The sequence below is a fragment of the Eublepharis macularius genome, chromosome 19 (assembly GCF_028583425.1).
Source record: "Eublepharis macularius isolate TG4126 chromosome 19, MPM_Emac_v1.0, whole genome shotgun sequence".
Classification (NCBI taxonomy): Eukaryota; Metazoa; Chordata; class Lepidosauria; order Squamata; family Eublepharidae; genus Eublepharis; species Eublepharis macularius.
Window position 1 is genome coordinate 10,509,200 of NC_072808.1, and position 23,539 is coordinate 10,532,738.

Below are 23,539 nucleotides of genomic sequence, written 5' to 3' on the forward strand. Positions count from 1 at the left end.
GCCGTGGTCTTGGCGTTGTAGTTCCTGACGTTTCGCCAGCAGCTGTGACTGGCATCTTCAGAAGTGTAGCACTGAAAGACAGAGATCTCTGCTACACCTCTGAAGATACCAGTCACAGCTGCTGGCGGAACGTCAGGCACTACAATGCCAAGACTATGGCCGTACAGCCCAGAAAATCTACAACAACTAACGTTCTCCGGCCATGAAATCCTTCGACAATATAACGAATGAGAAAACTATTATGGGTAAGTGTGTGGAAATTCTGCAAAGTTACCTGATGTTATCTTGTACCGTGAACCCCAATCTCTCCCCCAATGATCTCACAGGTGTTGTGACCCCCACATCTTTTACAGTCCAGCATCTCTCCACCCCAGCCACTAGTCAAAGTTTGTGCATGTGTTACAATTTATCTAAAAGCATGCGATTGTAAAAACCCGTTGACTTGTGTCATTCTTTTTAAAGAATGCAATGAATTTGGGGCTTTCTCGTGAAGGGAATAACAAACTCTGACTCTCTGCAGTTCTGGCAGTTCCCCAAAGAGGTCACATGTCAGGTGGCCCCGCCCACCTGTCTCTCGGCCATTTTGGGCCTGTTTCAGCCTGGATTGGGGGCCGAAACGGCCCGGATCGGGCCTCTGACGGGTGGTGGATCACTCTCCCACTCAGCAGTGGCCTGATCCAACCATTTTGGGCCATTTTTAGCCCCCTTTTGCCATTTTGGGCCCAATTTCGGCCCTGAATGGCCAGGATTGGGTCGAAAACAGCCAGGATAGGTGATGTCGGGGGATGTGGAATATGCAAATCAGTTGTGCCAATGATACTTCCGGTGATGTCAAGAGGCGTGGCATATGCTAATGAGTTATGCTAATGAGCTATGCTAATAAGTTCCTCCAGCTCTTTATCTACGAAATGACCCCTGGGAATAACTAACTCTGACTCTCTGCTCGCCAAAAGCTGCACTCGCACTCGTCCCACTGAATGCCCGAAGACCAAAAGTACCTTCCATGGAGTCGTTGCTGAATTCACCCACAGCCACAGAGTAGCCTAAGCACAAAAAGAGAAGAAACAACAGGGTTCTGATAAAGATTTGCAATACTATTCTCCCTCTTGCCCCCGCACACATTTATATCCCACACCTTTCCTTCAAGAAGACGACACACACACATTGTAGTATAGTAATGAAATGTGTAGATGGTGCTGGGTTCTGAGTTGTTGATTTGGAGGTGGAAGGGGGTATAGCGGTAAATATGGTTAGATACTTTATAATAATATTTTTGGCTTATTAGCAAGACACAGTGGGAGTGAGTGTAAATGTCCCATAGGGCCAAGCTACACATGACGAATGACACTTGAACGGCAAGTGGATTGAGTGGAGGGCAAGTGAACAGGGAGAAATACACTTGCCGTTCAAGTGTCATTCGTCATGTGTAGCTTGGCCCTGAGAATGGTTGTTGCAGGTTTGAACATAATGGCTGCTTCCACACACGTTGGATAATGCACTTTCAATGCTCTTTAGTGATCATTTGGAACTGGGTTTTCGTGTGAGAAACACAAAATCCACTTCTAAAGGATAACTAAAGTGCATTGGAAGTGCATTATTCAACGTGTGTGGAAACGGCCAATATCCAAATGATGTATAGTGATCGTGCTCTATCTAGATAATCTGTGTAAAGGTTATCTCAATCTTCCCCCAGTGAGGTAGGTTAGGCTGAGGGGGTGTGAATGAATGTAAGCAAGTTTCATGGTCTTCTCCAAAAACCAGGTCTTTCCAGTTCAAATGCAGCGTGATGCTACATTGGGTTGGTCACTGGCAGATATTAGAAGCCCTGGAGAGAGTCATGTTCATTTCCCAGAATGCCTTGCAGTATGTCAGGTAGTTACAGGCACCATGATGCAAATGGCCAACTGGAACATCCCCAAGAAACAAAATCCTTAAGGCTTTTTCCCACTTTTACATGGAATTGCCACTATACTGTGGGAAGAAGAATACAACACTATGATAGTATGACTATGTTCCAGAAATTATTACAGGATACAACAATAACAACAACATTCTGTTTATATACTGCCCTTCAGGACAACCTAATGTCCACTCAGAGCGGTTTACAAAGTGTGTTATTATTATCCTCACAACAATCACCCTGTGAGGTGGGTGAGGTTGAGAGAGCTCTGAGAGAGCTGTGACTGGCCCAAGGTCACCGAGCTGGCTTCAAGGGGAGGAGTGCGGAATCAAACCTGCCTCTCCAGATTAGAGTCCTGCTGCTCTTAACCACTACACCAAACTGGTTCTCCATGGATCCATGAGTGACTGCTGATACACTGTGGCTCCCCCCCCCCCCCACCTCAAAAAATGAAATGCTGAAATCAGAAATCTATTGACCTCTGCCTGAACAGCCTCCCCGGCCAGTAGCAAAAACAGGGGCGGAGGTTTGATAGCTGGGTGATAGAGTTGGCCATGAATGGGGGAGCACGCTGTAAATGGTAGAATAAGCTACTGATGTGTACAGGATTGTTACCCTGAGATGTGCACAAGACAAACAAAGTCCATGCTGTATTAGGAATTGTGTGTGTGTGTTTAAGTCGCCTCCAACTTATGGAGACCCTATGAATGACAGACCTCATTAACAGATTTGCTCAGATCCTGCAAACTGGAGGACGTGGCTTCCTTTATCGAGATAAGCTATCTCATTTTAGGTCTTCCTCTTTTCCTACTGCCTTCCACTTCTCCTAGCATTATTGACTTTCCCAAAGAATCTTGTCTTCTCATGATGTGACCAAAGTACAATAGCCCTTAGTCATGTCATTTTAGCTTCTAGGGAGAAGCATTAGGAATGATCACACTGCTATTGCAAATTACTGGGTTTACGACTTGTGAACGTCACACGTGAGACACATCAACCCTGCTTCTCTTTTCACAAGAGCTTCCCGCAGGATGAAACCAAGTAGAAATCAAGAGCATCGGATTTGACAGGGGCTGCAGACGGCTTTACAGTTTGCTGCAATTTCATATTCACCGCTCCAAACCTATAGAACACAGCCCAGAGTTGATTTTCAAGAGGGCCAGTGTTTTTAACACAACAAGGACTGGAGGGCTACCTCCACTCGTTGGCTCATCCCCTCATTAACCAAGACACATGCAAAGGACTCCATATCCTTCTTTCGGTCAATGTGGCAGAGCCCTTCCTTGATGCATTTCAGCCACCCGTAACACTTTTGCCTATGGCGGCTTTCAAACATGTTGGAAAACACACTTTCAATGCAAACTATCGATAAAATGCATTGTAAGTACATTATCCAATGTATGTGAAAGCTTGCAAAACATCTGATTCAAGAAAGACCTCTTCAAAGCCTAAGGCCGTTTTCACACTTCTTACCTGCTGCTGGAACATCGCACAAAACCCCCAGAAGACAGCGTCTTCTTGTGCGAAATCATGCCAGAAAGACACGATTTCGTGCAAAACTTCCGGATGACAGTGTCTTCCTGGCGCAATTTCACGTGAGAAGACGCTGTCTTCTGGGTGTTTTGCGAGATGTTCCAGCAGCGGGTGAGATGTGTGAAAACAGCCCATGTGGTGTCTGAACTAAAGGAAAAGCAATCAAAGGTGTTCGCCTGCAACTTAGCTTGGGAAAAAGCAGAACTGCCTAATAAGTGTGTTGGGATAGAGCTGTTTGGGGACCAACCTCAGCTCTTGGGTTTCTAGTCACCAATCCCTGGTGAAGACAGATGCTGATTCCGCACATGTTGGATAATTCACTTTCAATGCACTTTAGCAATCGTTTGGAAGTGGATTTTTTGTTTCACATACGAAAAATTCAGTTCCAAACGATCTCTAAAGAGGATTGGAAGTGCATTATCCAACGTGTGCGGAATCAGCGAGAGCTGAGGATGGAAATAAGGACAGGTAACTGGTATCCCAGAAAAATGAATCATGTGACAGAAGCCCAAAAGCTGGATCCAAGATGCCTACCCACAGGGAACAGAAGAATATGGGGCCACTGCCGTGAAGGTACCCAGTCAGAGACAGCATCACCCCATCTTCCTAACACTCACCAAGGTAACTGTCATCGGCGCTGATGTGAGGGACTGAACGTGTGGCAAGTTGACCTTGAACCACCAAGACTAAATATCCAGGGTCATAGGATTTCTCAATGGCATCCTGTGTTGCCGATAGCACCTGGCCTGAAAAGAAAGAAGAAGGTACATTGACTCTCACAACAATCCTGAGAAGTAGGATAAGCCAAAAGCAATTGACTGGCCCAATGAGCTTCAAGAGGCCTAGGGATTTGAACCTTGGTCTTCTAAATCCTAGTCATTCCACAGGGCCTGCATGACGGAGCTGTTCCACCGGGCCTTTGACTAGGGGCCAGCTTTTTGTCCCTTCTTTTGACCGCCACACCCTCCTTTTGTAGCCACCCTGGAGTTACATCATGGTGGTACCCATGGTCGTGGTGACTCTGTAGTGGCCAGATTTGTTTGGTGGCGCCTGGGTTTTTTTTTATGCTGCTGATATAAAATTGTGTATTAATATTGTTTTTATACTATTTATAATGTTTCATTGTACTTTTGTTGGAAGCTGCCCTGAGCCCATTAGCGAGAAGGGCGGGGCATAAGTCGAATAAAATAAATAAATAAATAAACACTCTAACCACTGCACAACATGCCCCCTCTGCTGGAACTCTTGGTCCCTCCCTTCACTCAAAACTAAGGCTGGGGTTCTACGACACTGTTCCCCTTACTCTTCTCTCTGGCCACTGGGGAGGCTTTTCTCCACTGGGGCGCTTGCCTGCACTGCTAGCAAATAAGGTCTCCTCGAAAAACCCTGCTCTTGTGAATGCAAAAGTGTGCGTGTCAGATGAAACAAGCCCCATAGCAGACAAAAGTCTCTTCAGAGGCCAGAGAGAAGCACAAGGGAAATCGTAAGGGCCAAGCCCCAAACTTCTCCCAGTATTGGTTGACAAACAAATGAAAGTTACCTGCTAGTCCCTCTGTAAGATCTCTCCCCGTTCTCAGCTTGTTTAATGGATATTCTTCTCTGTTCAAGAGAAGGCTTATGTCTAATGTGACCTTGGGTGGGAGTAGCGCGGGAGATAAGAAACAGTTAGGGACTCACCTTGCCAGAAATAGCTTCCGGGGCCACCAAGAAGAATCCGTCCAGTCTGCAAAGGGAAGGAAAAGTGTCAGTCCCCACCGATGCTATCCTCAGATCAGGTCTGAACCAAAGGATCGGATCTCAATCTTTCTCAGACCCATTTGTAATCCCTCTTTGGTGCAGTACGTGGAGCTTTCCCTTAGTATCTTCCCAATCTTTTAAACGTATTTGTATATTTTATATTATTGTATTATTGCGTTAATTGGAATCTGCCCTGAGCCTGCTGATGCGGGGAGGGCGGAATTCAAATCGAATAAAATAAATAAATAAATAAATAAATAAATAAATAAATAAATAAATAAATAAATCGCTCTCTTTAAGAATTTGAAAGGCTGTCATTTTGGAGAAGGGCAGGGAGCTGTTCCAGTTGGCAGCAGAGGGTAGGACCCGAAACAACGGGCTTAAATTACATGCACAAAGGTACCGGCTGGATATTAGGAAGAACTTTTTCACAGTCAGAGTAGTCCAAAAGTGGAATCAGCTGCCTGGGGAGGGGGTGAGCTCCCCTTCAATGGCAGTTTTCAAGAAGAGGCTGGATGAATCTTGGTCAGAGATTCTTTAGGCTGATCCTGCACTGGGCAGGGGGTTGGACTAGATGGTCTGTATGGCCCCTTCCAACTCTATGATTCTATGAAATCAATCAATCAATCACTGTGTAGGCTTAGGGAAGGGTTATGGCCCAGCAGTAGAAAATTTGCTCCGTATGTACAAGGTTCCAGGTTCAATCCACAGCACCTCCAGTTAAAAGGATCCGGCAGGTGACATTAAAGGACTTCTGCTTGAGTCCCTGAAGAGCCCCTGCCAGCCCTGGTAGGCAATAGTGACCTTGATGGACCAATAGTTGGATTCAGTAGAAGGCAACTTCAGGTCTTTGAAGTCAACGATGGCTACGTCACACTGGGAGCTTCCTGGCTGAGTAAAGGTCTGAATCAGTCCCCCCAAGTCTAAGTCCAGCATGTCCCATAATGCCCACTCTTGCTCTGCTGCCCACCCACCAACACTCCCATCCTTCCATCTATGAAGTCATCATGCCACGCCAGGTCACAATGACCAAGCATTCTCTCTGTTGCCTAGCAGGCTGTATCTCACAAAGGCCACCAAAGATATCCTGGCTGTAGTTTGAAGACACAAGCTGCATTCAGAGCGACACAGCAATTCTCCTAAATGTGGCCTTGGGATATCAGAGGAGGGACTGCTAATTGATTGAAAAATAATAATAAAGAGTCCAATAGCATCTTTAAGACTAACCAACTTTATTGCAGCATAAGCTTTCGAGAATCACAGCTCTCTTCATCAGATGCATGGAAGGTGCTAATTATAAAAAGTACCCTCTATGTCTAAAAAAATTTTTGTGGCTATAACAGAGATATCCCAGTCCCTGCCTGGGCCTATTCCAGTTTTAATTTATAATCTGGGAGTGCAGACAGCTGTTGTATGGCAGTGGGCACAATGCTCATTTTATTTGCAATTTCCAACCTACCGACCCATCTAGTTCTGCTCCCACAGCTATTGCCTTAAGTAGAAATTAAAATGGGAAGAACCTCACTTGATGTTTAATTATTGCCTCTATATATTTTGCCATGGAACGGAATCATTTGTCTCCGACAGCAAGCACGTCACCTGGGCTCTCGTGTTAGGCAGTTCCATCTTTTTAAGTAGAGGAATGATTAAGCTAGCCCTCAGCTCATTAAATATGGGACACTCTATAATCATATATTCAATGGTTTCCACTTTATCATATGGGCACCTGCATATTATATTTATCTGGCTAGAACAGAGGCTCTTAAAGAGAGAGCAAACAAGATGCAGAAGGAAAAAAACACAGGCGCTCTATGTCAGCAACACAGCCAATCTTATCTCAATTCAAATTGAGATAAGAAATTGTGTTTTTTCTTCTATTGTATTTATCTGCCTGAATGAGTCCAAGTAGAGTGGGCCCTCCCTCAGATTTTAAAATCTTTAGTCTAAAAAGAAATCTTTTATCCCTTAGCTTCCATCGATATTTTGCCCAATTCAACTCTCAGAGCTATTCCTGAAACACATCTGGGAGTACCCAATAAGCGTTGGAAAAAAAATCATACTAGATGCAATCCAATTCCCAACCTTGGGGCGAGGGGTGGTTCTCGTCACTGCCTCCAAATGAAGGGACTTATTAGCTCCATTACTGCTTGCCACTACTGAGCCCCGTGGCGCAGAGCGGTAAGCTGCAGTACTGCAGCCCAAGCTCTGCTCATGACCTGAGTTCGATCCTGGTGAAAGCCGGGTTCAGGCACCCGGCTCAAGGTTGACTGAGGGCCAAGCTACAAGTGACGCCTGACACAGGTTGGACACTTGTCAGCTTCCCTCAAGTTTTGGTGGGAAATGTAGGCATCCTGGTCTTGCAGCTTGGCTCGCCGACTGCTGTCCAACAGACTTTTCAATGGTCACTTGTCCAACATTCTGCCAAGCTGCCTACGTTTCCCATCAAAACTTGAGGGAAGCTGACAAGTGTCCAACCTGTGTCATTCATCACTTGCAGTTTGGCCCTCAGCCTTCCATCCTTCCGAGGTTGGTAAGAAAAGTACCCAGTTTCCTGGGGGTAAAGTGTAGGTGACTAGGGAAGGCAATGGCAAACCATCCTGTAACAAAAGTCTGTCAAGAAAACGTCACGATGTGACATCCCCCCATGGGTCAGTAATGACTCGGTGCTTGCACAGGGGACTACCTTTACCTTACCTTACTGCTTGCCAATGACTGGTAACTTACCTTTGTGAATTCAGCGCTGAATCCACCCTGACAGTAACCTTGTCCACGTGCTGAGTTCAGATCTAGGACAGAGAAGGAGGAGGGGGAAATCAAGCTGCAGTGCAGAATATCTCTTGAACACAAGTTACATTTGGCTTTAAAGTACATGTTAAGCAGCTGCAGAATTATGCACTGTTAATACCGAACCTGGATTTTTTTTTACCTTGATCAACATAAGCTTTTATTTATCATCTGCGCTATGGGTAGGTTCATTTGCTTAACCAATTAGTCAAGCCAAACAAAATGGGGCAAGTCCAGAAACAGAAGCCTAAACACACAAAAATACTACGGAGAAATACTACAATTCTGATAATAAATTTTAAAGAAATTTTTATGAATTTTAAAGTGCAAGGTGCAAAGTGCTGACAGTGTGCCATCTCGAGTATTTACAAAAATCGTAGTAAGTCACTTTCAATACCAATCTATCAATAAGCCAGCGTAGTCAATAAATACAGTCAATAAGCCGTAGTATAAAAGTCCAGCTGGTGAAGAGTACATATATCAGTAAATATTCCTTCAAATGTTATTTTCATAGAAGCAACCATCAATCATGTTGAGAAGAACAGAGCGGAACGTTTCTTCAAACAGTCAGCCAAACAGTCTTCACCAGTCAGACTTTTATACTACGGCTTATTGACTGTATTTATTGACTACGCTGGCTTATTGATAGATTGGTACTGAAAGTGACTTACGATTTTTGTAAATGCTCGAGATTGCACACTGTCAGAACTTTGCACCTTGCACTTTAAAATTCATAAAAATTTCTTTAAAATTTATTATCAGAATTGTAGTACTTCTCCGGAGTGTTTTGTGTGTTTAACCAATTAGTCAGGCTGCTGTAAAGAACATAAGGGAATCTGGCTACAGCTTCCTTGGACACACCAAGGCTTAATAACATTGCTAGTGTAATTAGTGAAGTGCTTAAAAACGAAGTAGTCACTGTACAGAGATAAGTACACACGGCTGCCTGCAGGCTTACCTTCAAACTAGTTAATCTCCTGAGCGCAATTTCCTTATTTACATCTTTCCACTAGCTGCTGCCCAAGGCAACACACAAGTCCTAATTAAACTCAAACAACAGAGCGATGGAAATGCCCTCCTCCAAAAACCGCAAAAAACACGAACCAAAGAGACCTCAGAGCATGGACTACATGCCATTTCTCTTATCACTCCATATATCCAGTCTTCCAAAATACAGAAAATAGATCACGTATGCGTGGACCACAGTACCTCTCATTTAAAAAACAAACAAACCCCAGTAATGATGCGCTAACACAACCGCAAGAAACTCCACGCTTACCACGGAAAAAGACACCATAAGATTGTAAGAAGAACCCTATTGAATCAGACCAGCAGTCCATCTAATTCTGCATCCTGTTTCATGCCGTAGCGGACCAGTTGCCCTAGAAAGCCAGCAGAAAGGATAAAGAGGTGGAGGCCTCCTAGCACTGGTATTAAGTTGCAGAGGTTCCCTTTACTCAACACGGCTTCTCCACAAAGCTGTCTAACCCTTGTTTAAAGCCATTTCCCTACAATGGGAATAAAAGAGATTCTAGACTGCCCTTCTCTGGGCTATCTGGCACCAGCAATTCTAGGATGGGCAGGAAAATGGTGTTGGACACTCAAAGGGAAACAGATTTAAATGCTGTTGTTGCCTGCTTCCTCCATACCTTTCATGGTCCTTTCCCTTAAAAACTCCTGTTTTCCTATAAGACTAATTAGCAAATTGTCCAGTAGCACCTTTAAGACTGCTTTACTGTAGCATAAGCTTTCAAGAACCACAGCTCTCTTCATCAAATGCAGAGCTGTGGTTCTCGAAAGCTTATGCATATAAAGTTGGTTAGTCTTAAAGGTGCTACTGGACTCTTTACTATTTTGCAACTACAAACTAACATGGCTAACTCCTCTGGATCTATGACATTTAGGGAAGTGGGTGTGGGGAAAGCAGCAACCATTTCCTTCGGGACACCTCTGTCGAAAGGGCTGGAAGTTGGCTCCACAGCTTGGAAGCCCCCCCACTCCAGTCTCCAAGGAATTGTGCAGACCAGAAAGAACAGGGCTTAATGGAAGAGCACTGTACAGAGTGCAGGGAGGGTATTATTATTATTTATGTCATTAATAGTCCACCTTTCTCACTGAGATTCAAAGCAGTTTACACAGCGTGAGATTAGTACAATCAGTATCAAGGACATTTCCATAAACAATGCAATTGGGTAAATAAACACAAGTTTACAAAGACAGTGAACTGGCGTGTGCTGACTTTAGAAGAAACCACGACGCTGGAGCCAAAGACAGAAAGGAGGGCATTGAAAAACAGCAAAGCACTGTCTTTTCTGGGGCTCTTAGCTGTGATCGCGGTCGTTGCCTCTCCAAGACTTTGCAACACTCAGGGGAAAGGTCAGGCTGATTCTCAGACAGTCAATTCTGCCGGTACATAAGGGTGAGTGATTCATTTGTATGACTGAGTATTTCCACACACAATCAGCTAGCAGGAAAAGCAGGAACGGGAAGACAATCGGGTTTAGAGACAGCGGTTTCTGCTTTGGCCTAATCGAGAGCCGGCGTCTGTCCATTCCGTCACCACTGCCGCCCCCGTTCTGGCTGCACATCCCCAGACAACCAACATACAATCCACTCATGGAATGCTACACTGTGCGATGTCACACAGATCAGAACCAATAGCCTCAACATGTCTGAGTTCAAGGTCACCCACCAGCATCCACGCTTGCACTCTCTCCACAAGTCCTCCCCCACACCCCCGCCATTACCTGAGCGGCAAGGTGCATATTCCACAAACTTGGTAAAGTTGTTGATCGATAGGTAGCAGGTGCCCACCACCTCGCGCTCTGGCTCGTCTTTGTTTGTCCGCCAGCTGTACAGGGGGGCACAAGCCTAGGGAAAGAAGATCAGCTCTGGTAAGGAAAGGCACAAGGCTCAGCGGTCTTGTCTTGAGTGACACAGCTCCTGTCCCATCAGTCTAAAAGTATAACTTCTGTAAGGGCAGCCCTTACCCACTCTTTGCTAGGGTTATTCCACGGCCAATCCCACTCCCAACCCCCCCCCTACCTATAAGCAGCCCACTAAACACATAACCCTACAGCAGTCATGTTCAAACTGTGCGCTAGGACACAATAGTTATGTTATTTACATTATTTACAGTCTACCTTTCTCGCTGAGAATCAAGGCAGATTACACAGTGTCCATCAATAAGATCAACCAATAAAAAAATAGGGTTTGGATTGCAGACATTTGAAAACAAAGCATACACGATGCAGAAATCACCGAGTAGCTGTATTTCATCAACGGCTAATGAGTGCCTTGAAAAACTAAGGGCCAAGCTACAAGTGACGAATGACACTTGAACGGCAAGTGGATTGATTGGAGGGCAAGTGAACAGGGAGAAATACACTTGCCGTTCAAGTGTCATTCATCACTTGTAGCTTGGCCCTGAGCCACCACATTTAATGCATTTATTATTCTGCGTCCCTTGGATGGGGTTACATCCTGCGCAACATTCATCTCCCCTCTCTGTGCATTATCCCAGAGGAGGACGACACATCAGGATTTCCTGAAGTAACTTTACTCTAGTTGATAGGGACAGGGAAATCCCGACAGCACGGCCATTTTCCGGAAAGCAATGTCTCTTCATTGAATCTCGACTGACTAGTCAAAGGAAAGAGCCCGTGCAAAGGGGGAATATGAACTGAGCCATCCCATATCTGCAGAGAGACTGTGTCTGTTCATTATTCTAGGGCATGATCAGGAAATTTATCTTCTTATACACTTATTTAAGTGTAAAGGTCTTGCTTCCATTTTTAATCCTGTTATCACCCTTCTGCTCCATTTACAGTGGGGATTTAGAAAGTGGGATAATTTAACAGCAGTCTGCGGTACATAAAAGGGGCTGAGATGGAGGGAGGCAAACATTCTCGATATCAGAAACAACGAGGCAGCCCTTACAACCATAATGCAGATAGCTCTTTGTAGAATTTATTACTGGGCGCAGAATTTGGTAGGCTGGAAAAAGTTTCAGCTCTCGCATATTTTTTTTTTAAAAACCCTCACGTTTCTAGTCCTCGTGGGTAAAAAGGTAAGCTTGAAAGTGAGCTGTGCCCGCTGAGATCTTAGAAGCCCAAGAAGTGGAAAGGGAAGATTCACAAAATTCCCAGCAAGGCTTGAATGCCCTGCACAGCTCTGCCCCTCCCTCCTCTTGAATAGGAAAACCAGAACTAATTATGCAATTATGCATTATGTGTGTAAATTTATATAGGCCCCCAACATTTTAATTTTTCCCTTTTTTGTTAGCACACAGCACTTTGTATGGCTGAAGTTGTTTATGACAACTTTGCTTTCTCCCTGTTCTGATCTGCATGCCTCTGGGGGCAACGGAATGAGTCCAGCATCGACAGGCTGCGGCTGCAACCAGGGAAGCATAAAATTGTGGTTTCTTCGTAGATGTGAGGAGTTATCAGCTCAGCGTCAGAGTTTGGAAAAGATCCGTGACGAAGACTTGAGCCTAAAATGACTAAGAGGAGCTCGGGCCAGAGAGTGAAAAAATAACCGAGAGATAACCCATCTAAAAATACTTGGCCACCCCTAAAAAAGCGGCTGAACAATTGTTCTGTGCTGCCATAAACAACTGGACAAGAGACCATTGCTTTCAAAGGCAGGAAGGTAGGTTTGAGGTTAGATGTCAGAAGGGAAAAAACAAACACTCAAGAGCACCATTTCATACACTCGGTTTGGGACGGAGAGCTCAGGGTGGGAGGCAGGGAAGAGAGAGAGAGCAGACCGCGGCGCTCAGAATTTTTTTTACTGGGCCTCATCTGGAGGAAAAAAATCAAGGAGTGACCATACACGTCTGAAAACTTCAGCAATTAAAGAGGCCAAGACTTATGACTCCCCCTTCATTGCAGAAACATAGTAACGCAAGTCCCTGTATGGCTTAATAATAACAACTGTGCTTATATACTGCTCTTCTAGACAGATTAGTGCCTCCCAAAGCAGTGAACAAAGTTAGTGTCATTATTATCCTGGCAATACAACTGGGGAGCTGGGGCTGAGAGGAGTGGCTCACCCAAGACCACCGACTGAACTCATGGCAGTAGTGGGATTCGAACCAGTGGAGCGCTGATTCGCAGCCGAACCACTGAACCGCTGTGCTACAGCAGCTACTTAAGCCATGAGCTCAGTAGGTGGCCTTGGGTAAGCCACTCCTCTCAGCCTAGCTCCACAGCTGCATTGTGGGGATAATAATAACACTAACTTGTTCACTGCTCTGGGTGAGGCACTAAAAGAGCGGTATATAAGTGTGGTTATTATTATTATTATGGAATGTGAGAAATATGAATCCAGGTAAACTTGAAATTGTAAAACAAGAAATGGAACGTTTAAACATTGTAATCCTGGGTATGAATGAACTAAATTGGACTTGATTAGGACATTTTCAGTCAGAAAATTACAAAGCTTTTTTTTTACTTTGGAAATGACAAACTCAGAAGAAACAGTGTTGCTCTAAAAGTGAGGAAACACGTAGCGCAAACAATCAGGGGCTTTAATGCAAAGTCTGACCAAATACTATCTATCAGACTTCACGGAAAGCTTATCAACACAACCATCATTCAAATTTACACCCCCTACTACAGATGCTGAAGAGGAAGAAACTGCTTTTATGCACGTGTCCAAGAAGAAATTGATCATACACATAAACGGGTTGTACTAATCATAAGTGACCAGAACACCTATGAATCGAGACGTGAGCCAGGTTGATAATGATACGACAGTTTGGTGTCATTAATTCGTAGTGCCATCTTAAGCGGGAAGCGATTTGGCAGCACATAACACACACACACAGCCTTTGGGCATCTGTTTTTTGCATTCAGCACCGTTATGTATCTAACAGGGGTGGGTGTCCTTCTGCATGGATCAAAAAAATTCCAAAAAGGGAGGACACCCAAGACCAGGGCATATATTTCTAGGTAATTTCTATTTCTGTTTCAAGGCAGGAAGTAAGGCAGGGAGGGAGGGAGGGAGGGAGAGAGACAGGATTAACCCTTCCTTACAACCAGCATTGTTGGCACATGTGCAGATGTTGCAAAACTGTAAAACCTTTTTTAAAAAAAACAAGGATTGGACAAAATAGGAGGAAAACATGCAAGTGGGAAAGAGGGTGGGGAAGGAAATGTGCCATTGAGGCAGAGCAGAAAGAGAGGAAGCAGGCTGCATATGACTTTTCTCTCCTCCATGAGTCCTTCCTCTGTCTAATCTATGAAAACCTAAACACCGTCATGCCTTTCTAAACGGACTTCAATGGACTTTGAAGGGCGTAATTCTGCTTGGGACCTACAAATGGGTTTTTTCTTCACGCCTTTTTTGGCCTTTCCCCCTTCTGAAGCACCTTTCCAATGACCCGAGTCGCCACAGCTGAGATCCTCGCGGCTCCCAAGCTGCACTGCCCAACTGAAGATACCCGTGGACCAAAGGAAGCAAAACGAAGCCAGTATCTGGATCCAGCTCTGCGTTTTGGTTCACAGCTCCTAGTTGCTCACTCGTTTACACCCAGCCCTGAGAACCTTCCTCCATGTTAGCCCAACATTTGTGCCACGACCCGACTCTTACCAAGATCGAGCTGCCGTGGGACCGCACTGTGGCGCCAAACCACTGCAAGGACTTGAACTCCATTTGTTCCAATGTTCCGTTGACCTCTTCAGTGCGAGATCCTGCATGGTAGAGAATGCACGTAAGTCTAGGTCAGCATATCCCACGGTTGTTGTTTTTTTAAAGGCACATCTTCACCCCACCTCCAGGTTAAAACTGGCTCATGCAGCAACTATGCTAGGCAGCTGTGCCACAGGAAAATTTGCACATTCTGAAAGCAAGTTATTTGCTGTATAAGCATGCTTCCAGATTTAATGCAGAGGGGGGGAAGGTGTGATTCAGTTATCAGAAGTCTGGGAAAACCTAAACAAGAACTTCGGGCTGTGAGCTTATCGCTTCCCTAGTAACTGTTGCTTTTGGTCTCGGTCCAGACCAGAAGAAGAACCGCCAGCATGCTGGCCCCAGTCCATGAAAGGCCACGAAATTTCCTGTTTCTAAATATCACGGCCACAATTCAACGGGACACAGAGATTCATTCTGGGATTTTGTGAGAATTGTGGCTTTAGCTGCCCATCAGGCATCGACCCCAGATGGCCGCTCTACACCAAGGTATTCCATGGGAAAACCACAGACTACTTATGGCTCATCAAAGCCCAACCCCGCCAAGCTAAAGCAACATATTGTCTGGCCCCACATATTTTTCTGTACTTAATTCACCTCTGAGCCTGAAAAATCAATACTCTTTGCTCATCACAATTTCAAAAATCCCACAGCATTTCCGGGAACAAAACTCCAGAAATGCCACCCTGTGTTTATTCAGAAAGTATTTCATAACACAGCACTGTTTTCATTTTAACCCTCTCAAGGTTTCCGGCAGTTCTCGTGTAGGAGGTGGGAAAACCAGAGCGACTGGGGGAGAGGAGAAAACCCTTATCAATCAAAAGTTTCCACCACCATCCCTGATTGATTGCAAGATCCAAAGTCGATGGGACAACCACAAAAGCAGAAAACCCGGGCCACCCACAGGCAAAATAGGAAGTCTCTATATTCTCGAGGGACACCCTGGGCATGCAGGAAAATATGACTTTATAAATTAACCAAAAGAAAAGAAAGGGTGACTTCATTGGGAGTGAAATATGGTCGAGGAGCAGGAAATGTTGAGAGCGGTTTAGAGTCAGTAAAAGGAAGCAGAAAAAAAAGGGAAAAAGATAACCCATTTTGAGAGCTTATCAGAACACGGAATGGAAGATTTTTTGGGGTGAGGTAAGATTCCTTACGGGACCCAGCTTGTTAGCACTTTCATTCCAGTGGTTTTCTAACAGTGTTGTGGTTTTCTAAGTGAGTTCTAGGGAACACTGATGTCCCTTGGAGGCTTCTCAAGAGTTCCCCAATATAAAGGGAGGGGGGGGAGCATAAAATTTTCCTTGAAAGAGAGCTGGCCTGTTACAAACACCCAAATGGAGGGTAGGGTTTGATCTACACAGCGCTCGTAAATCATGAGAGGCAACAAAGAAGGCCAGCATGCCCTCTCACTATGTGAATTGGACCTCCTAGAACGCCTCACAATCCACTGCGAACAACACATGGGTTCTTTGGCAGAGAGGTTAATGTGGAAACGCTTCCCTGAGGGAAGGACGTGCGGGACTACTGCTCTGGTCCATGGAAACACAAATAACCCACAACAAGGAATCCCCACAATAAGGGCATTTATACTAGATTTGCTTATCCAGCAGCCATATTTGGGTTGTTGGGAGGGCTGACTGGCCTGAAGAAAAGTGTCTTATTGAATAGAGGCTGAATGTGGGGAAATGGGTGCTTGAAGCTTTTCATAAATCATGTCCTCTGGTAAAGAACGTCTTGTTAAACAGCCGTAAAAGGGACAGGACATCTTTGCTTATTGTGTATACTAATTCCACAAGTAAAGCGAGGTACCAAATGATACAGGACATAAAATGATACCAGGCAATTCAATTTCTTCCTACACCATTTTGCAGTTCTGGGGAGGGTGGGGCTAATCCCCCCCAAAAATCCAGAAATTAAGCAGTGTTTAATATTCCTCCGACCTTCTTATTTGTGTGGCTTTTTTTTAAAAAAAGAATTCTATGTAAATCAAAAGCTTGCTTGCAGAACTTTGAACTTCAATTGGTCCTATCAATGTATCCTCTCATTTGCTTTGCGCTTCCTTCAATTCACGTAGGCCAGAATTTCCTGGCCGCTGGATGCCCAATCTCTCACAACCAAATTGTGTCCTGTTTTGCTCCCTGACTGGAATGCAATCTCTGTTCTCAGCTGAGCTGAAGGAAACTCCCCCTGGCCCTGCTCCACTGGGTACTGGCCAAGCCTACAGGGCCTTGCGCCCAGGCAGGGAAACCCCACGCTAGTCCAGCAAGCCGGCCAAAGGCCCAGGCGTTCCTCAGGCCTTCTTTGGTGAGGGGAAGAGTTTAGCCTCGGGTTGGCAGCCTCCAGGTGGTAGCTGGAGATCTCCTGGAATTACAACTGATCTCCACGTCAGTTCCCCTGCAGAAAATGGCTTCTCTGAACGGTGAACTCTATGGCATTATGCCCCACTGAGGCCCTCCCCTCCCCAAAACCTGCCTTCTCCAGGTTCCACCTCCGAAATCTCCAGGAATTTCCCAACCTGGAGCTGGCAACCCTAGTTTAGCCCTTATCCTGACCAATAATGCCTCAGGGTCTGAAATGCCTCAGGGACTGGCAAAATTATTACTTTTGTAATCTTTCGAAAGAACAGTCTCTTGGTCAGTTTGGGACTGCATCCGCCCTGAGCCTGCGAAAGCGGGGAGGGCGGAATACAAATGTAATAAATTAAATTAAATTAAATCACTCGTCCACCTTGTGCCCCAGAAATCACCCCCTCATACACATAACAACAACATTCAGTTTATATACCACCCTTCAGGACAACTTAACACCCACTCAGAGCGGTTTACAAAGTATGTTATTATTATCCCCACAACAATCCCCCTGTGAGGTGGGTGGGGCTGAGAGAGCTCTGAGAGAGCTGTGACTGCCCCAAAGTCACCCAGCTGGCTTCAAGCGGAGGAGTGGGGAATCAAACCCAGCTCTCCAGATTAGAATCTCATCGCTCTTAACCACTACACCAAATTCACTTATCTGAAAAACACAAATGTCGTTGGCCTGACAGCCCAAACAGAAAAAAAGCATGTTCGATCTATTTGTCAGGTTTTTAAAACTGCTCTTCAGGCAAGGTTGTCAGGATAGTAAAAACAGTAAGTTGAAGAGGTGTAGAGGTTTGCGTGTTGGAGGTGGAATACTAGGATGCAATCCACCACCACCCCTTGAAGTGCACACTGAGTGATCTTGGGGCAGACAGTGTCTCTCAGCCTGTCCTACTTCACAGGACTGGTGTGGAGAGTCAAGTAGGGAGAAGAGAATCAGGTACGCCACCCTGATCTCCTGGGAGCAAGGAAAGGATTAAAAAAAATAATCAACTTGGTTTCTTCCCTTCTCCATTCTCTCCTCCCAACAACCCTTTGAGGTAGGCTAAGTGGAGCATACCAAGGTCCAGTGAGCCTCATGGGTGACTGGCAATTTCTACCAGGTCTCTGCAGTTCTGGTCTGGCACTTTAACCATTTCACCACACTGGTGTAAATCAATGAATTAATTGAATGTTCATCGGAGCTCCTATGCTTTTTAATACGTACGTGGAACAGGGTTACCAGCCCCCAGTGGATGGTAACCCTTGCTCTCAGCCTCTGCCCAACACCACCTCTCATCTGGCCAGTGAGTAGGGCTGCCAACCTCCAGGTAGTGGCTGGAGATCTCCTAGAATTACAAATGGTCTCCAGGCCACAGAGATCAGTTCACCTGGAGAAAATGGCTACTTTAAGGGGTGGGCTCTATGGAATTATGCCAAGCCAAGGTCCTTTCCCTCCCCAAACCCTACTTTCTCCAGGTTTCACTCCCCAGATCTCCAGGAATTTCCCAACTTGGAGCTGGCAACCCTACCAGTGAGGGGGAGGAAGAGGTGTAGGCAAGGCTTTTTTTCTGGAAAAAGAGGTGGTGGAACTCAGTGGGTTGCCAGCACAGGGGGCAACTCTTGGTGGGAGGTAATGCCCCTGGTACCACATGCGCGTGCGCAAAGTGTGCACATGCTCCCAGGACCGCACAGTGACATCACTTTGGGTCTGCTGAAACAAGAGGGGAGTTTTTTAAAGTTTAAATCACCCTCGGCGAAAATGGTCCTGTGGCTGGTGGCCCCGCCCCCTGATCTCCAGACAGAGGGGAGTTTAGATTGCCCTCCGCACCACTGGACGGCAATCTCAACTCCCCTCTGTCTGGAGATCAGGGGGCGGGGCCACCAGCCACATGACCATTTTCAAGAGGTGCCGGAACTCCGTTCCACCGCGTTCCAGCTGAAAAAAAGCCCTGGGTGTAGGAATGGACCCAGGAAACCCGCCGCACACTCCAGGACACTTCTGCGTCACGCCTGGAAATGATGTGGAAGTGTTCCAGAGCAGCATGTGTGTGAGGTGAGTGCTCTCATCACACACAAAACAGCCAACAGCTATCTATTCCCTCCTGAGTTTAGCACTATCAATCAGTTCCCATTATCAATGCTTTGCACCTTTTGTCAGTCATTTTGCTAGACCTCGGGCACGCGGAAGGGACAGCTTAAGCACTTGCTAGATAGCCACAGATGAAAGGGACAGAAAAAGTCACACATTGAATTTCCAGCAAATAGTGAAAGTTGCCATGGGCTTGGAGGTGGAGAGGAATGACATTCTATCCACTGGTGTCTCTACAGAGAAACTCTATATATTATACATCAGAAAATGGAATGGCAATGGCATCGAGTTCAATTCAGCAAGGAAGTTTCAGTAACAATAGAGAGGGAGTCTTTCCTCCCTATAACAGGCAGGGCTCGACTACTTCCAAAGCAGCCCGGAAATGCCTGGCTCGAGATCTCAGGCACAATGCAGATTAATTTGAACATCCGGTATCAAACAGAACAAGTAAAATCCAAGCAGCCAATGCCAGGTCAAAGAGGCTTACACCTCACAAATGCAGGAGGAACAATCCCTCCCTCCTAGCAGCCTCACAGCCCTACCAAACAACAACACCTTTTTTCAGTTATCAGAAGTTCAGGGCTGTGCATCTCCTTGGTCTTCGCGATGCCTAGAATTTTTGCCTCGGAGCCGCCATGGGATTTATTGCTCAGCAAAATCAGCCCGATGAAATGAAAATGACGCAGCAGCAAGGGTATCTTAGGTAACGTAAGGTAAAGGTAGTCCCCTGTGCAAGTCATTACTGACCCATGGGAGGATGTTGCATCATGACATTTTCTTGGCAGATTTTTTACGGGGTGGTTTGCTATCGCCTTCCCCAGTCATCTACACTTTACCCCCAGGAAACTGGGTACTCATTATACCAACCTCAGAAGGATGGAAGGCTGAGTCAACCTTGAGCCAGTTATACCTGAACCCAGCTTCCTCCGGGATCGAACTCAGGTCGTGAGTAGAGCTTGGGCTGCAGTACTGCAGCTTACCACTCTGCGCCACGGGGCTCTTGTTATCTTAAAGATGTATCTTAAAGATGACAAAATATCCTGTACAGAGGATCATAGGCACCTATGTTTTGCTGTGGTGTAAGGAACGGGGTAGGGCATGCTATGGGACTCTTTGGGCCTCAGCCACAAGAAAGGGAACTGTTTGCGCCCAGTACTTTATCCTCTTGTGGTCAGGAGTTCCCATTCTGGCTAAAGAGAGCCAACAAATCTGTTTTCCTCTGCCTTTAATCTGTAGGTTATGTGAAAGATGGTACATTTTTAACCCCCATCCTCTGCAACCAAAATGTGAAGGATGGGGTGGTAGAAATTTTTCTCTATATATAAAAATGGCTTGAATTCACCAAATGATTTCAGCGTAAGTAACGGGGTGTGTGGTTTTCACTGATTCCCTCTTGCTGCTACAGACCTCTGACTCTGTCTTTGTGCCATCACTCTTCCGTTCCAAGCCAACAAACTAAATAAGCCACTTGAGGAACAAAGAGTCATGCACCTGACGAAGAGAGCTGTGGCTCTTGAGAGCTTATGCTACAATAAAGTTGGTTAATTTTAAAGGTGCTACTGGACTCTTTACTATTGAGAAAGAAAGACGACTCATTCCAGCAATCAGTCACACCGTGGTGGCAGAAGTGGGATAACCCCCTCCACACACACACCCTTCACAGCTTCCAAGCTATGCCTGCTTCTTTCCTTTTCAGTTTGGCTCACAGGCAGGGTTTTACTAAGCTGTTCCCCGCTTGTCTAGTGCCCAAATTACCCAGGGGGACAGGGGATTCACAACTCCCTCCCTTTTGCAGTGGCTTTCTCAGGTACACTTTTTAGAAGGCTGCACTGCCCAGGTAGTGGAGGGAGGACGAAAGAAGTTAGCCTGCCCATCTTTATTCAAGAGTAGCAGTCTTCTGGATTTCATTAAGACCTCCTCGCAACTTGCCCTCCATAATTTGGGCAGCGCATGTGGCTCTAATCTCTTCCTTCCTGTCTTTGAGAGCCTTGGCAAAGCAGAGGTCCCCCACGAATCTCTTTCTATACAGAACAGTAAAGAGTCCAGTAGCACCTTTAAGACTAACCAACTTTATTGTAGCATAAGTTTTCGAGAACCACAGCTCTCTTTGTCAGATGCAATAAAGCTGGTTAGTCTTAAAGGTGCTACTGGACTCTTTACTATTTTGTGACTACAGACTAACATGGCAAAGTCCTCTGGATCTTTCTACACAAACGAACTTTTCCATTTAAGACGTTTGCAACATTTGAAAAAAGACCGGAGTTAAAAGGAAGAAAGACAGAGCTTGCGGGGAGTGGGGCCTGGGCATAAAACCAGGAAGCAGAGTACAGATCCGGGGCAGAAAAAGTACCAAAAGCCAGCCAGCCTCCACCCTGTACCCTCATCTCCTTACCTATGCTGTCAAATTCAATGGGTGTACAGCTGCTGTTGCCTAGATGCCAGGGGCAGTAATAGACAGAACCCCCTTCTGTGACTTCCAGCTGGTTTGTTTTGTCCTTGGGAGCTCCAACCAGGACGCTGACGCTGCAGGGAGGAGAGAGATGAGATCTTGCATAAGGAGGAACAAGCCACAGTATCACCCCACACGAAGCTAAGCACTTTTTGCCCTCTCTCCGTTTCCACTTAAACTTGCCTCAAACATAGCTTCCAAGCACACCACTGCATAGGACACATGGACTGGATCTATCTATGCAACCAAAAGAGGCAGTTCAAAGGTCTGTACCTCTTCAGACTGCATTTTGAATGCTCCTGTGTAAACCTTCCTGGCAAATGGAAAAAGAGCACATGGAGGCGGGGGTGGGGCGGTTCTAGTTTAGCCTTTTGCCTTTCCTGGTTTGAAAAGTGGTTTCACACATGGAAGAATGAGAAAATGTGTTTCCCCAGCTCATAGTCCAAAATAGAGATGGGCACGAACCAGGGAAAAACCGAACCATGTGGTTCGTGATTCGTCAAATTTCACAAACCACGAACTTTCAAGAACCTGCCCCTGGTTCGTGAACTGGCTCGTTTGGTTCGTGAAAACGTCACTTTCAGGTCAGCAGAAGGTCACTTCCGGGTCTGCAGGAAGTCTATCCCCTGTTGCCTAGGAAACTGATTGATCGGCACCAGGCTGTCTGCAGTCACGAACCAAAAAATGAACCAAACGAACCAGCCTAAAGTTCGTAGCAGTTCGTCAGAAATGAGATCTGACGAACTGCGGTTCGCGAACCACAAACCGGCCTGGTTTGTGCTTGATTTTGGTTCGTGCCCATCTCTAGTCCAAAATAGTACAATTCGTTCTACCAATCAGAAACGGTGTCATCTCATTCATTCCCACCTTATACGGCTGCATGGGTAGTCCAGGCCTTGGCCAAAGCATTGAGGATAACAAAGGAAAACTGACCCATTTATTCTCCCTTGTGGATATAAAGGGCTCATAATGTAAGGCAGAGCCAGCTGAGGAGGTACCCCTCCCTGCGCTTAGAGACGTTGCTTCTTCTCAGGCATGAAGTTTGGAAGACAAAGGGCCAAGCTACACGTGACGAATGACACTTGAATGGCAAGTGTATTTCTCCCTGTTCACTTGCCTTCCACTCAATCCACTTGCCGTTCAAGTGTCATTCGTCATGTGTAGCTTGGCCCAAAGAGAGAAATGCAATAACGGTTATGAATCTTTTTATGCGCTGCAATTCTTCAGGAGCATAGAAAAAACTAAGAGAGAGCTTTACAACAAGTTTAGCTTTCTTTTTGTAAAAAAGATACACATTTTTAGGTCTGCAAAGACAGGTTTCCAAGAACCTGCGCAAAGCTTACTGAAATATCAGAAGGGTAGCTGAATGAGATTTCTTGTACTTCGGTCTCCTGCATAACTCCTTCCCCCTTCCAGTGACTAGCAAAACCAAAATGCATTATGCAACTTAACAAGAATTGTACAAGTTGGCTCTATTTACTGAGTATTGTTCCATTCTGCATGGAAGAAATACTGGAATAAGTTCCACTTTGATGAGCGAGTGGCTGAGTCTTTGAGCAGAAGATTGTCCTAGAGTTGTTTCTGGTACAGTATATGTTTGGGATCAAATGACAGTTTGGGTCAGGGCAAAGAACTGAAAAAAGGAATGCCGAATCTACTGCTCATCCGTTGACACACAAGACGCTTCTGGTCAGGTAAACAACCTGCCAATAGGATCCTATCATTGCACGATTGATTTCATAAACACCATGGATCAGTTTCGTGCTCTCTAAATTAAGGTGCTTATTTCCCAGCTCCTAGTCCAGCTCTCTAACCACTACTCCACACTACTTGAACAGATGAAACTGCCTTATACTGAATCAGCTCCTTGGTCCGTTAAGGTCACGACTGTCTACCCAGACTGGTAGCAGCTCTCTAGGGTCTCAGGTCGAGGTCTTTCACCTCAACTCCTAGTAGCTCCCAGTTGCCCCTGTCTCTTTATCACAAGGCAGTGCCACGCAGGAGTCCCAAAG

The 23,539-nt window shown here is 45.7% G+C and overlaps 1 protein-coding gene across 1 annotated transcript in view; it reads right to left on the reverse strand.

The window, feature by feature from the left end:
- Positions 1 to 23,539, reverse strand: part of ITGA5 (integrin subunit alpha 5) — a 79,848-nt gene that overhangs the window by 35,657 nt on the left and 20,652 nt on the right. Inside the window, exons 2-8 of the mRNA XM_055003641.1 lie at positions 21,471 to 21,601; positions 14,552 to 14,652; positions 10,702 to 10,825; positions 7,895 to 7,956; positions 5,111 to 5,156; positions 4,051 to 4,179; positions 999 to 1,043 (exon numbers count right to left, since the gene is read on the reverse strand). Of these exons, the coding sequence (XP_054859616.1) occupies positions 999 to 1,043; positions 4,051 to 4,179; positions 5,111 to 5,156; positions 7,895 to 7,956; positions 10,702 to 10,825; positions 14,552 to 14,652; positions 21,471 to 21,601 (638 nt within the window). The remainder of the gene's footprint in view (positions 1 to 998; positions 1,044 to 4,050; positions 4,180 to 5,110; positions 5,157 to 7,894; positions 7,957 to 10,701; positions 10,826 to 14,551; positions 14,653 to 21,470; positions 21,602 to 23,539) is intronic.